Below are 14,820 nucleotides of genomic sequence, written 5' to 3'. Positions count from 1 at the left end.
ATGTAGCATATTCCTCTACTTAATCTTTGGGCCAAATCCATTTGATATATAATTCTGACTACATAGCCTCCAATAATTAACGTGCATAAATTGTCAATATATAAACCTGTATTGATCTTATATTCCAGCCACTCTTAATTGCATAAACCAACTGTAGTTCATGAATTGCAGTACTTAATATCCTCATGTTTCTGGTTTGTCATCAGTACCTTCTAAACAATTGTGGTCAGATTATGTAATCTAATTTAGGCATTACTTGTACTTATCAACCATTTAAGACATTCGGCAAGTATTTTCCTCATTTTGTTATATTCCTTTGCTCCACGTGTAAGCCAGGGATGTAAAATCTCTATAGATTCTTTCATCTGCATATCTTTCTATCCGATATTTATCATCAACAATTTTAATTTCATCATGAAAGTAGCTTAACCACACACACTTCACCACACAGAAGCTCTTGGCCCGCTTAATACATTTCTGAGGGGTCTCCACTTTTACAGGTAAGAAAAACATTGTATATCTAATCTTGCCTATAAAATCAATATAGTAATTCACTCATATTTAAGCTTTACATATATATCATAAACACCAAAGCATCTATTATTATTAATAAAGTTTATAGCTACATATGTTTATCTACCCTTTAGCTTCCCCTCTGGCCAAACTTGTTCATAGTGTAAATTACTTATATTACTTTCTGTGTGATTATATATATCTCAAAATCCAAAAAAACATTTATCATTTAGTCCGCAGGTTACTTCCCCCCCCTTCATTTTTACTTCTTAACTACAGTGTCATACTTCCAAAATTGATTTATTACTCCTCTTTTGCCAGTTTTAAAATGCCATCTATAAAATTTCCTTAAAGAATTTTCTATGAGATCTATTAATATCCTCTCAATATAATCTGTATCTTGATTTCTGAGCAGAACAGATCTTTTTGACCTCTGACCATAAATTTCTGCCTCTAAATTCACCCCTGTCTTCCCTTTAACGTCATTTTCCATCAGGATAAACGCCATGTGTTTTCCCACCTTCTCTCCACCCTCCTTTCCTCCTTTTTAAGTGTTCCATTCCGCTTTTTTTTTAGCGAAGTCTCCCTCTGGTTCTCCGGCGGTTGTTGTTCAGATTCTTCAAAGTAGTCAATTGTTTCATTTTCCATCTTCTCCTCCTCCGTCTTCATCTCTGACGATGATGATTGTTCATGTGGTTCCATGAAAAGAGTATGTTTGTTGGCTTTCTCTATCTTAGTGTCCAAGCCAAGAAATATTGCTTTGATATCTATCTCCAGTTCAAACAGCTCAACAGATCCTAATTAAAGTTCTTGTAGTGTCCACCCAAAGTTTGGAAAGTAATTTTATGTAGTAAGTAGTATACTCTTAATAATCATTTTCTTGTTGAAGTTGTTCTGCTTAATTTGCTTTCACTTTCCCCATTTTCCTTTCTGTATTCCCTATTATTTTAGAAAAAAAATTAAAAAGGTAAAGAGGGGAAAAATACAAGCCCTCCAGTATTTCAGGAGAATTTTAGGTCAAGACAGGTCCTTTCAAGATGCTATTAATTGTGCAGATTAATCTTAAGACAAAACTTCCTAAGAGACGTGAGGCTGAATCCGACTGGGTTTTTCCATGTTCGCAAGAGAAGCATGTAGAACCTGGGTGTTCATAGGCAAGGTGTTGGGTGTGCGCTGGGTGTGTGATCAGGCACACATCTGACGTGAGACTAACAACTTGTGCATTAGTAGCTGCAGCTTCTGTGTTTCCTCTTGTGCATGCATACAGCCCTACAAGGATTTATAATCATGTTTTAAGATTCGAAAAGAGGCTAGAGGCGTGAGCAGGAGCTTAAAAGATAACTTTATTCCAGAAAGTCTAAAACCTTGTTCAAAGAACCAATTACTAATTATCTTTAGAGATGCTCCTTGAAATTCCTAATTCCTGAGTGATGATAAATCTATTGATGTAGATAATAGGTTTTGCGATTTTGGATGCTACACTGTCGCAAAACCTATTATCACACAGGTGATCATCACCAGTGTTTGGGACTTACCGTATTTCTTTGCTTTTATCCTAGAACCTGTCTTTTGGGTGACACTAAATGTTTGCTTGGGTCTTTTTACCAAGGCTGGCTGGACTCAGGATGAAGAAAAGGAAGTGAAACGCCAGGTAAATGCAAGGCTTCAAGATCCTGAGGGCCTGACTGGTCATGAAGAGCCTTTCCCAAAAGCTGACTTGTAAACCGAGAAGCTTCTTTTTCCCCTAAATTCTGACTGAGACAATGTAGGCGAGAGTCCATACGAGCTGGTATGGAGAAAGCAGTCAAACATCCCATTAACATTGATCATGTCACAGCAACCAGACAACAGAAGGATGAACACCTCAGCGGTGATTTCTGGAAATATGGGGGACTAGATCCTGAAGCCCCAACTGATATCGGTTTACTGAAGTATGAAGAAGCTGTTGAAATACCAACAAAACCTCATCTCTCCTCACCACATATTCCACAATATCCCCTCAGACATGAGGCTAGAGAAGAGCTAAAAGCTTTAATTGATTCATACTTACAGAAGGGCCCATTGGTCCACTGCCAGTCTCCTTATAATACCCCTCTATTGCCAGTCCAGAAACCCAGACCTGGTCTGGCTGGAAAGCCTCTCTTTTGATTTGTACAGGATTTGAGGGCTCTGAAACATGCACCCTGGCGAATCTACAGAGGAAATCTGTGATTGCACTTGAGGATATGACTTAGAGAACTGTTTTGTGTGTGTGTGTGTGTATGTGTGTGTTTTAAAAAATGAGTCCTCCAGCCAGCATAATCATAGGCCATAAGTAATATTTTCACTCAGAGCTGAACGTTCAGCATTTACAATGGAGAATTTGAGCATCTGATGTTAAGCAGACTAGCAAAGGATCTATTGCTTTGAGAGTCTCAGATCTTAAGACCATCTACCCGCTCCCTAAAAAAAAAAAAAGGTGGGGAGAGAGAAAAGGCCAGTTTTTAGACATTAAACCTGTAAATGGTATATCTGAATAGTTGGAGACAACAAGGATGGGGTGCCAAGTCAACTCCCCCAGAATCTGGGAATTCAGTGTTGGGCACAGATCTTCTTTTACACAAATATACAGACCTGCTCACTTTTTAACAGGTTAGGGAGTTTAGACTGTCTTTTCAAAATAAAGTACACACCACATTCATAATGGCTTTCTCTTACTGTAAGAGATCACATTTATATAGATATTAAGCCAAAAAGAATTACAAAGATACCAATCTTTGAGCACAAAATATACATATGCATATGTAAACATCCCCTTGTATTTCAAGGACAGTAAGGCACTGAGAAAAGTTAAGACAGGAACAGTACAGAAACCCTCCCTATGGCAAAAATAAAAAAGGTTGCTACAAGTTTATTTTCTCTGCATTCGCCTTTTATATTTAGAATTCAGAACACATGTGTGCATGTTTTTGGGAGTTGGCTTCTGTTGGGTATGATGGCTTTTGCCTCCCTCCTACAAGGCCTGCTGGAAGGAGTCTAGTTTTTAATCCTTTACTGCTATCAGTTCCTCCCTACTCCATCTTTTCTCCATCCTGACCCCAAAGTTTCTGAAAAACAAACACCACAACACTCTACAGAAGGCCCAGGATGCTACTTCAGGCCAGCCCTATTGCTGCACTTCCAGAAAGTCATTACATAGGTGCTTCCAAATCCATTCTTGCTCAGCAGGAAGGAAGGCTGTCCTTGCAGAGAAAGCAGAGGCCCATACAACAATCCCATGTCTAACCCTCTCAACATCAGAGCCTTGAAAAGTTACCTCCCCTTTTTGGGGGGTGGGATAACTCCCAGAAGTCACCAGTCATGCTGAATTAGGAACATTGCAGTCCAAAACAAAGCAACTTGTCCAAGCTCTGTTCAAGACTATCTCTCAGAGCAACAAATGAATCTTAAGAAGCTTTCTGCAATTAAGTTTGGTACCTCTTAAACATTTTTCTCTGCTGGGAGAGAAATATTGTACGTAGTCTTTTTGGTCTCCAGCAATGACATGAGCAACTTGTAACACATCACATGCTGTTGGACTGTAGCTTTCACCAGCTCTAGTCAGTGTAGGCAGCGGAGAGAGGAGGTTGATGTTGTGACAGTCCAACAACATCTGGGGAGCCACATGTTGACTGCTGCGCTATCCTCCCAACTGCAAGCATGCAGTTAGGCTTGTCTGCAGAAGTTATCTTCTCTACAAGCATATTTTGAAGAAAATATTGGAAATAATAGGTTTTGATTACAGTACATTGGTTGATCTGCGGTGGTGGAAGAGGACGAGGCTAAGATGTTCTCGGGCAAGGAGCTGATGGGAATGCTTTGTGATGACCCATAGCTTCCCGATTCTAAAGCAATAGAGCCATTTACACCCTACATGTCTCTGGGCTCAATTTGAGCCAGCTGTGAAACAAGTCACTTATGGAGATCAGTGACTCCAGAGTCTTATGCTGCAGTCTTAACAGTAAACATCAACCCCAACCTGATTCCACCCACTGGGAGCAGTCGCAAGATTTCCAAGTCAAATAGCAACGTTTCCAGGTAGACCTTCATCCCGGCATCCTTTTAGAGTAGTATCTTTGTCCCACTGCTAGCTTCAGTTCAACCTGGACACTAAAACAGCCATTCAAGAGAGTCCTTTGGTTAACTGGTCACAGTCAAGTCTGGCTCACTTAGAGCACCACACAAGACCAGCCCAGTGGTGGCACTGATGGTCCAAAGGGCTAAGAACAGGTCCCCTCCCACTGGATCACACAGCTCTTCAATATACATGCTTCATGGCAGAAGGGTAATACTTCAGAAATATCTTTGTGGCTATCTCCAGTGTACTGCCAGTTGCCTTGGCTGGGTATCGTTTCCCATTGTAAATAAATCCCCTTTCCACCTGAAAGACTGCTTGGTTGAACTGGTTCTGGTGGAAAGGTGTTCCAGTGTTGAGACATTCCACCAAAGTGGATACAAAGAGACTCCAGCGCACACCATAATAGTCAAGCACCAACCCTCCAAACTGCTTATTGGCATAGTCCAAGATGTTGCCACTGGGCCCCCAGAGAGTCAGCTGGTTGCGTGCATTGAGGTCATACAATTCTGCCTCTCTGTCACTGGTGGCTACATTGCGAGCAGCTTCCAGCCAAAAGCCCAACAAAAAACGCCCATCACTGGATAGGAGATTGTCCAATTCTGGGAGGAGGTCATAGACCAAGACACCACCTGTCATTAGGAGGCGGGAGAGCGTGTGGTTTTGGAAAGCCTGCTTGATCTCCAAATAATAATCACTCACCAGCTGCTGCATAGCTTGCCGTGTCACATCCACCAGGTCATAGCAGAAAGTGTTGCTGGCACCAAGCTCACTGGCTGAGCTAAGCAAGAGCCGCCAGGCTTCATAGACATCACTCTTGTTGTACCACAGGTCTGTGACCATGCGCAAAGAAGGACGGTGCACAAGCGGGCTATGGTTATGGTTTACACACACTCCTGAGCAATTGTAAACACTTCGGAGCAGCAGTTGCCATGCCTCCGTGGCCTGTGTGTTTGTAGTGCCATAGCGCTGAGTAGCATACTTGGCTGTCCACTGCTGAAGATCCAACGGCTCCCTCTGCCAGCCCAGGTCTGTCATCAGCTCATACATTATGTCGTTCTGCTCAATCCCTTCAGGGGTCAGGCCAACACCCACCATGGTAGAGTTGAGGAAGGATCTAGCCTTGAAAGGACCCTGGTTTATGCTTTCCACTGTGCCAAAAAGGCCATGATTCCCCCCAAAGTTGTGAAGCATACACCAGATGAAAGGCTGCCCATAGAAGGACTCTGTCCATGAAAAGACAGGCTTGGATTCTGCAAAAAGATCCAGCACTATCATCCTGCCAAGAGGCACACCATGCAAGAGGGCTTGGACTTGTGGAGGCCGCCAGAAGTCAGGCTGGTGTTGAAAAAGCCAACCCTGCATCAGCCACAGGGCACTGGGGTCAGCTGGGGGAGAAACGTAATTGATTACTAAAAGAAGCAATAAAAGGACTAGAAAGACACAGATGCAAACCACTAGTTGTATTTACAAAGCTGTAGCACATTTCCAATCTCATATACAGTGGTGCCTCGCTTAACGAGCGCACCGTATAACGACGAATCCGCATAGCGATCCTGTTTTCGGGATCGCTAATGCGGAGGCATAGCGTTGGCCCCAATGGGCAAAACTCGCATAGCGAAGATTGGTAAGCGTTTCGCTTACTGATCTTCGCTTTGCGACGCCGCGGATCAGCTGTTTGGCGGTTCCAAAATGGCCACTGGAAGCCCCGAAATGGCCGCGCGCAGCATTTTCACGCCCTCCCCTCGCTTACCCAGGGCGCGAAAATGGCTGCCGGACCCTGGAAACTTTGCTAAATGGTGAGTTTTGTGCCCATTTGGAACATATTAAACGATGTTTAATGCGTTCCAGTGGGCTTCCCCGTTCCGTTTAGCGAAGTTTTCACATAGCGAAAGTTAATCCGGAACGGATTAGCCTCGCTATGCGAGGCACCACTGTACTTTAAATTCACTGAAGATACTGTCAATGTTTATACTTCTACAATGAAAACCTATGAACAGTCTGTCCATCACATAATGATAACCTAGGATACTAATGTGGTACAGGGAGAGGACTTCAGCTGAGGAAATCTCAATTCAGATTTACAGCCAATCCAAAAACATGGTGATCTTTAGCAAGTCTTGTAATATGTTTTGTTCTTATGTCAAGGGAGAGGCAGGTGGCAGTAAGTGATGTATTAGTTACACTTATATCACTGCCTGTTCTTCAGTGAGCTAGCTCAGTGGTTCTCTTGCTCCCAACTTTGCCCTCACAATTGCCCTGTGAGGTAGGGCAGGCGGTCAGAGAACATCTGGCCCAAGCTCACCCAGTGAGTTGCATGGCTAAGTGAGGATTAGGATCTAGACTTCCCAAGTCCCAGTCCAGCACTCTAACCACTATATCACACTGTCTCCCATGGAAGACAGAATCTTACAGGAGCACCACACCTGCTGTGCAACTCTTTCCCAAGACAGATTCGACTGGCTCCTTTTTTGATAGTTGTTAGACCAGCAATTAAGAAGCTTATACTACAGCAGGGGTGGGCAATTAATTTCTATAGGGGGCCACATGAAAAATCTGAACTGTGTGGGTAGTAATAGGCCCCCAATTTGTGGGTAGTAATAGGCCCCCATTGGGTGAGGCCCTGGTCCAGGCCACAGACACAGATCTCCTGCTACCCCTGCACGCACTCCCCCCACCCACCTGACTTGCACGCACAGCCCACCACCCGCACACGTGAGTGCCCCACCCGCCCATGAGCGTGCCCCCACCCTTTCGCGCACGCACACTCCACCTCCTGTGAGCGTGTCCTGCCCCCCCACGAGTCCTAGGGGGTGCCAAAAATTTCAAAGCTCTTTCTATGCACTGATGTACAATTTCAAATCCTTTCTGGGAAAGACCTCTTCAGTCTACCAGCGCTTGTCCAACTCAGAAAAGGATGTAAGCAATTGCAGTAATTCCCAGCCTTAGGTCCCCAAATGACATCGACATGGCATTTGGACTTTAGTTTGCTGAAGTCTCAGCCGGCATGACTAATGCTAAAAGATTCTGGGAGTTGTAATCTAGTCTTACAGAACCACTAACCTAGAGAAGCTTAAGAGAGAAAAATTGGTTTGTAGAATAAGAGAATCTGTTGTACCGTACCTCCCGTCATGGAGCGGAAGACAGCTGCGCTGACCTTGGACAAGTAGGCCGGATTGGATGAGAGCGGGCGCATCTCATTGAAGGTGTCGGCACTATACACATGATCTGTTCCAAACTCCTTGATCAGTTCCTTTAGAAAGAGGGTCCCAATGACCTGGAACATGGGGTCTTCAGGTGATAAGAGGTAGGCACAGGAGTAGGTGCAATCAAAGTGACTCCAGCTCCCCAACCGTGTGACGTTGACCCGAGGGAAAACCCTAGGGTAGCATGGAAAAATAAACAGAGGAAAGAACTGTTGCATTAGCGGCACCTTCTAATTTATTATTGTCTGCCAAGTGTTTTTAAAGTATTTTTTTCCACCACTCAGATTAGATAAATGTTGAAACCCCAACATTTCAAAGGGTGGAGAATAGGAACAAATGGGAGAGGCCATGCTATCCTCTTCAGAGCTGTGCCAATTCGTCCCTAGGGTCATCCACCTTCACCTCCGACACCCCATTCCAAGTGTATCTCCTCTAGATCACTTTATTTGCACTGGACAGAATTTGGACACATAGATCAATACATGAACATATCAGCCTGCCTGTCACACCCTCCTTGTCTCAGACAAGGTAGTATAGCTGAAGCAACTTATTAGTAAAGGAGGAAAATCCTCTGCAAGGCCTCAAAGGCAATTTTCAGTGTTATTCTTTCACTCGGTCCTGAATTTTTCCCCAGAAGTTACCTCCAGTTCCCACACTTGTTTCCACATGCTTATTGTCGTGGGTAGCATCTTCTCCCTCTCTGTCTCCAAAATATCCACAAAGTTGTAGCCATGATCTAGTTCCATGCACCTGGGTCATGGCCTCTCCAATTATCCCACAGGAGTGTGTGTGCTGAGGCTAGAAGCCCCAGGCACCATTGCTGGCATCTCCAAATAGAGCTTGGAAAGACTTTTGCCCAAAACTCTGCAAAGTCCCCGTTGGTCACAGTAGATCATGGGAAGATTATCCAAATACTGTTGAGCTACAACTTCCATCAGCTCTTATCAAGACAGCCAATAGGGACTATGAACGCTAAGAGGGACGTGGTGGTGCTGCGGGTTAAATCGCAGAAGCTGTTGTGCTGCGAGGTCAGAAGACCAGCAGTCGTAAGATCAAATCCACGCGATGGAGTGAGCTCCTGTCGTTTGTCCCAGCTCCTGCTAACCTAGCAGTTTGAAAGCATGCAAATGTGAGTAGATAAATAGGTACCAACGCGGTGGGAACATAACGGTGTTCCATGTCTAGTCGCGCTGGCCACGTGACCACAGAAACTGTCTACGGACAAACGATGGCTCTACGGCTTGGAGATGGGGATGAGCATCATGCCCTAGAGTCGAACATGACTGGACTAAATGTTAAGGGGAACCTTTACTTTTACCTTATGAACGCTGCAGCATCGGGAAGACCCCACATTTCCCAGACTTGGGTTAGACAATATTGAGCTAGATTAAATGCTACTCCCCCAGCAAATGTTGTTTACTACTCCCAGAATCCCAAAGCCAGCATGACCATGAAAGGATTCTGGGAGCTGTATCCCAAAACTCAATGTTTCCAAGCTCTGTCCCAACCCTGTTTTCTGCTCATGTGCACAACAACCAAACTTTTCACCTCAAAATCCCATGAGGGACATGTCCAGAGAAGGCAGGCAGCACCGTCAGCATTCCGAGGATCCGCATCCTTTCCAGGATCCTGTACTGGGAAGGGAAAAGCAGCACCGTTATGAGGGCTACAGAAGGGTCCACTTTCTGCTCCACCATCCTCAGCAATCACTTCCAAAACCAGGTTCCCTTCTTAGAAGAGAGTGGACCAAGTTGGATGCCCAACATCTCTATGCTATCAAGCTCTAGAAGTCTGACACCACTTTCAGTACCATGCTGCATCCTGCGCAACCCCAAAACCTGCAGACTGATGCAGTATTTGGATTTCTCTGCAGTTGTTCAGGAAAGGCACTACAGCCTTTCTAAGTACCTCGCCAGTCTGCAAACCCAGGATTCAAATGGATGGCAGTTAAAGTGGAATCAAACTTCTACAAATATGTATTCTAAACATACCAGAAATAAGAGAGATCTAGGATATATTCTCCAGACATTTTTTACTCTTCTGCTCAAAGGGGCACACTGTTTGGTCAAGGGCGGGGGACTAGAGAAAGGGATTTTGAACCTTCACCCTCTACAGTCTCCTGACTTGCCAGTGAAGCAGTGAAAGTTGGACAACTCCCTCAGGCTGTTATCTGGAGGGTAGCATTCCCCCAAAAACTCTTCCTCTTTTCCCTCCCTGGAAGGAAAAGATGAAGATTGTGTGGCATATAGGTCTGCTTGAAACATATATGCCACACAAACTGTCCTGCCACCCCCCAGAACTAGCCAGCCACCCTAAGGTGTCGTTCTGGTTAGCTTCTGTACAAGGAATGGAAGAGGCACCAACTAGGCCTTTGCCTCAGAGAAAAGCCCTTCCCGATACCGGCAGGTACGCATCTTAAGACAAATCTGAAGATATGTTAGGTGCAGCTCAAACAAAGTTCAAGTGAGAAGAACTAATACACAGCAGGAAGGCAAAGGCCTCCCCCCCAGCGACTGGAGCCACAGGCTTAGGCTAACCACCAAGCTTAGACCCAGGTACCTGCAGGTAGAGTTGCTTCAGGTGCCATGAAAGCGGGAGTGGCCCAGCCCAGGTATGCAGGTTCCCCATCCGGTTCCAAGCCAGAAAAGCTGGCCCTGTGAAATATTCATTAATTTCTGACTGGTTTAGACCCAGGGACAAATACACCTGGAAACAGAGAAGGAAGGTTTTTAATCATTCATTGCTATGAGCTGCTTTTGGAGATAATTTTTGCATAAAACAAGGGTCTAAAAACTCAATGCAATAATATTAAATCAAAAAGATCCAATACTCTACCCGCTGCCAGATGGCTTCCTGCCCGGTGAACGCCAATGCCATGTTGATGCCATGGAGTGCCATCCAATCGATCTCCCGCTCCCAGCGGTCCCAGTTCCACCAGACGTATGAGTAACTCTGGGTGCAGACATTCTGATAGAAGCGGAACCTTGGCAGAAAGATTAATAAAAGCTGTGAAATATATCCCGATTGTTTTTGTCTGCTTGAAACATCTGGAGTTGTTTGCTGTCAACATAAGTTTGTGTAACACACCTGTTCCATTGCTGCTTGAGATATATGGAAGCTATTGTTGTCACTGAATAGTCTACCTTTACTCAAATAAGCTCATGGCAACACACACAGTTTTTGTCTTCAATATTTTATCTTCAGAACATCCTGTGAAAATAGCTAGCAGTATGTTTTGCCACCTAGTGGGACTAGCACCTTTCTATTATTATTTTTTATCATGTTTTAATATTGCTTTTTATATTGTTGTTAGCCACCCAGAGTGGCCTGGTTGCCAGATGGTGCGAGGTATATATCTAATAAATAAATAAATAAATTTTCAAGTTCCAGTCCAGTATTCTAGTAATGAATAGTAATTTGTCTTAGTAATTTGAGTGATGTTGTAATGTTGTGGCTAGAAGCAAGAAGCTTCAATGAGCTCAATGGAGAAAATAGGGTATATAAATGCAACTAATAAATAAAACATTCCACACAGACTCTCCGAGGGGAGGGGGAGGGAGAACTGGTTCTCATCCTCCCTTTCTGCTCATTCGGTCAAGCCCAGTAGGTATCGGGACCACTCTGTTTGCACCATGCTTCGTCTTGCATGTCCAATGTCACGTCAGTCTTGCCACTCTCACCCTTTCAAGTATCAGCTCAATTAGCTGACCTCATTAGAAAGGGTGTCCCTTGGACTGCCAGTGGACAAAGGTCCTGGCACAAATACGGAGGTTGGCAGGATGAAGGAAGCCTTGCGTGACACGAGTGCTTGTGCCACAGAAGAAAAGGAGAAAGGTCAGTGGTGTGTCACCATTTGCCCTGGCCTGAGGGAAAGCAATTGTGCCACAAATGGCTGGGCATTTCTAGAATAGCTTCCCCCCAAGAGCTTGGCCTGTCAACTCAAAGCAGCTACTCTTCATGACTTGTGATAATCACTGTGATTTTGTCTACGTAACACACATGCCGTTATTACTATTATTACTGCTGCCACCCTGTTTCCCTGAAAATAAGACCTAAGCTGAAAATAAGCCCTAGTATGATTTTTCAGGATGCTCATAATATAAGCCCTACCCCCCAAAATAAGCCCCACTTAAGTGAAACCCCGCCCTCCACGATTGTGCAGCAACCAGAAGATGATGGCATGACTGTATCTGAATAAATTTAGATTGTTGTACAGTACATGAAAAAAAAACATCCCCTGAAAATAAGTCCTAATGCGTTTTTTGGAGTAAACATTAATATAAGACCCTGTCTTATTTTCGGGGAAACACGGTACTTCACATTTTATAGTCCCTCTAGCACTTCTTTCTGTGACCTGGTGGACAAAATTAAAACAATGTTGCTTATTTGCAACACTCCTTGTGTGGCTGCAATGTAATGCATTAGTGCAGGACACTCGGCCCGAGTGCAACTGCAGCTGTCCCATGGAAGACCTTGCTGGGGATGGAAAGAATACTTACTAAACATACTCATTCTCCCTCATTTAGCCTGTCTTGGCAGAACAAGACACCTGATGTAGGAATATCAAATCCCAAATCTCTTGTCTCCAGCTGAGAATTAGACCAAGACTCTTCTCCATTCCCAACGTCTCTTTAATTAGCACAAAATATTTCTAGTGTCCTCTGTCTTTTGAGAACAAAGACACAGAGCAAGCACCAAAGGATGTAATAATTGTTAAACATTCAAACAATTGGCAGTTATGCTGATTGCACCATTTTGCACCCAAATAGGCAAGCTTGCACAAAAGTGGGCTAATTCTGCACAAAAGATTGCTCATGGCAATCAAACTCCACTGGCAGCGCGAGGAATTGACTCATCAGCAAGAAGACTGCTGTAGTTCCTTCTCTACCAATGCAAGGAAGAGACAAGAGATTTACAACTCCAAGCTTCCTAGCTAGGAGGAGAGAAAGAGAAAAGAGTTGCAGCAATATTAAGCATTACAGTCAATGAAGAAGGGTGGCCACTATTTGCCATTGGGCAAATTATACAAAGTTAAATTAAAGCGCACAAACACATGCATACACACAGAAGGAGATGTGCCTCTTCCATACAGCAACATCAGAATGGAAAACTTCAGTACACTAGCATCCATATAGAAGCTTTGAAATTTATTGTGAACTAGGCCCCTGGGCCTGGGTGCCTCAGGCCAAATTTTCAGGGGAAGAAGTGCCCTCTGCCTGGTCACAAGCTTCCTATGGTGCTGCACTCGAGGCCACTTGGAAAGCTGTTCTTGTCTGGAAGTTTTCTACTAAACTCCCTGCCCTTGATTGGTCAAAGTCTTGCTTAGACTGAACAGGGGAGGGGAAATCACTTTGTACATGTTCAGTTACTTCTATTACACTATTAGAGTTGGTGCTATATTGTTGCTCTCATAAAAAATGCCTTGGGTTCTTTTAAAGCTGCCTCGGGTTCCTTTAAGGAGAAAGCCAAGGTAAAAATATTTTAAATAAATTTCAATAAATAAAGAAATAAATACTGTAATGATAATGGTGGTTGTGGGTTTTTCAGGCTCTTTGGCCATGTTCTGAAGGTTGTTCTCCCTAACATTTCGCCAGTCTCTGTCCTCTAAAGACGCCAGGCGAAATGTTAAGAAGAACAACCTTCAGAACACGGCCAAACAGCCCAAAAAACCCACAGCAACCATTAGATCCCGGGCGTGAAAGCCTTTGCGAATACAAATAATGATAAGCTTATCCCTAGACTGAACGATGCCACTGAAGGTGACCTGTGATGAGGTGACACTATCCCCCACATTTTTATGGTGAACCGCTGCCCTGCTTCCTCCACCTGTCAGCCACGCCTATCTGAGGACTGGATGGATTCACACATCAGTTAAGTGTAGCAGCGTTGTGTCTTAATAATTCTTTGACACTACAGCTTTCCCAGTCACTGCTGCATGCCTAGAGAACTTGCGCCTGCTGGATTTAATTTCAACACTGAGCTGCTTAAAGCAGTGTGGAATGTGTGGCACTCCAGATGTTGGTAGGAAGGTGGGAGCTGCAGGTCAACAACATCTGGAGGACCGCCCTTTCTTTACCCCCGAGAGAAAATTTTGATGTGTCCAATAACGTTCTGGACAAGCGCAGAGATATTTTCTTTCTTTCTTTAAAAAGCTTCCCACGTGTCAAATTTAGAACCGGACATGCCCCTCCTTAGTGCCCAACAGAGAGGGCAAAAACCTTTGTTTTCTTCTTTCTCCGACCTCGTTATCACCTGTTGGGACTGGTGACGATGATCTCGGTGGGTACCGGAGGCAGACGGTCTGGTAGTCGGACCTGCGAACCGGACCAGGAGACGTGGCATCCGCAGAAATCCTTCAGATAGCGATAGACCCCCGACGCGGCAGCCACTCCAGTCGAGCCAGCGACCTCTATCACCCCCAGAGCCCCAGATCGCAGGCGGTAGGTATCGAGCCCGCCGGGCCCAGCCAAAGACCGGTTGACCGACACGGAGAAAGCAGAGGCAGCCCGTGGGCCCAGCAGCCGCTCCAACAGCTCCTGCACGGCGGCTGCCTGCGGTGATTCCTCCGTCTCCGGTTGCAAACGGGCGAGCGAGTCCCACAAAGGACGGGACGCAGCATCAGACGCAGCCACCGTCGCCAAAACCAACAACACCCGAAGTAGCGACATCACGAGGGCCCCGCAGAGAAGCGAAAAGGAAGTCAAGGTGCCAAGGAGCCGTCCTCTCCCCCCCGCGCTTTAGCCAATCGGTGGCCGAACAGTGGGCGGGCTTCTCCCTTTTGAGCCAATCGGGTCCCAAACCACGCCTCCAAAGTCCGCCCCTCGGATTCAAAGGTGCTGATATTCGAACTATACAGAGCTCTTCAGTTCCCTGGGGAAGGGATAGTTCAGTCGCGTTTTAGGTGATGCCAGAGGGCCTGAGCTCTCGAGCTTTTATTTTCCTCTTTTGAATGTCAGATACAAGAAAGTGCCTTTCTCTTACCTCTGATTAACTAGTGATACTCGATAT

General features: G+C 44.9%; 1 protein-coding gene across 1 annotated transcript; it reads right to left on the bottom strand.

Moving 5' to 3' along the window:
- Window positions 1–4,015: 4,015 nt before the first annotated feature.
- NAGLU (N-acetyl-alpha-glucosaminidase) lies at window positions 4,016–14,536 on the bottom strand. Its single transcript, XM_020785637.3, has 6 exons — window positions 14,065–14,536; window positions 10,648–10,795; window positions 10,372–10,518; window positions 9,361–9,446; window positions 7,730–7,986; window positions 4,016–5,994 (listed from the first exon to the last, which is right to left on the bottom strand). The coding sequence occupies exons 1-6, from the start codon at window positions 14,478–14,480 to the stop codon at window positions 4,790–4,792; spliced, it is 2,259 nt and encodes a 752-aa protein (XP_020641296.3). The 5' UTR covers window positions 14,481–14,536; the 3' UTR covers window positions 4,016–4,789.
- Between the last annotated feature and the right edge of the window lie 284 nt (window positions 14,537–14,820).

Source organism: Pogona vitticeps, chromosome 6 (genome assembly GCF_051106095.1).
Source record: "Pogona vitticeps strain Pit_001003342236 chromosome 6, PviZW2.1, whole genome shotgun sequence".
In the NCBI taxonomy this organism is placed as follows: Eukaryota; Metazoa; Chordata; class Lepidosauria; order Squamata; family Agamidae; genus Pogona; species Pogona vitticeps.
The sequence above is the reverse complement of the archived record's forward strand: the minus strand, read 5'-3'. Positions and strand labels throughout refer to the sequence as shown.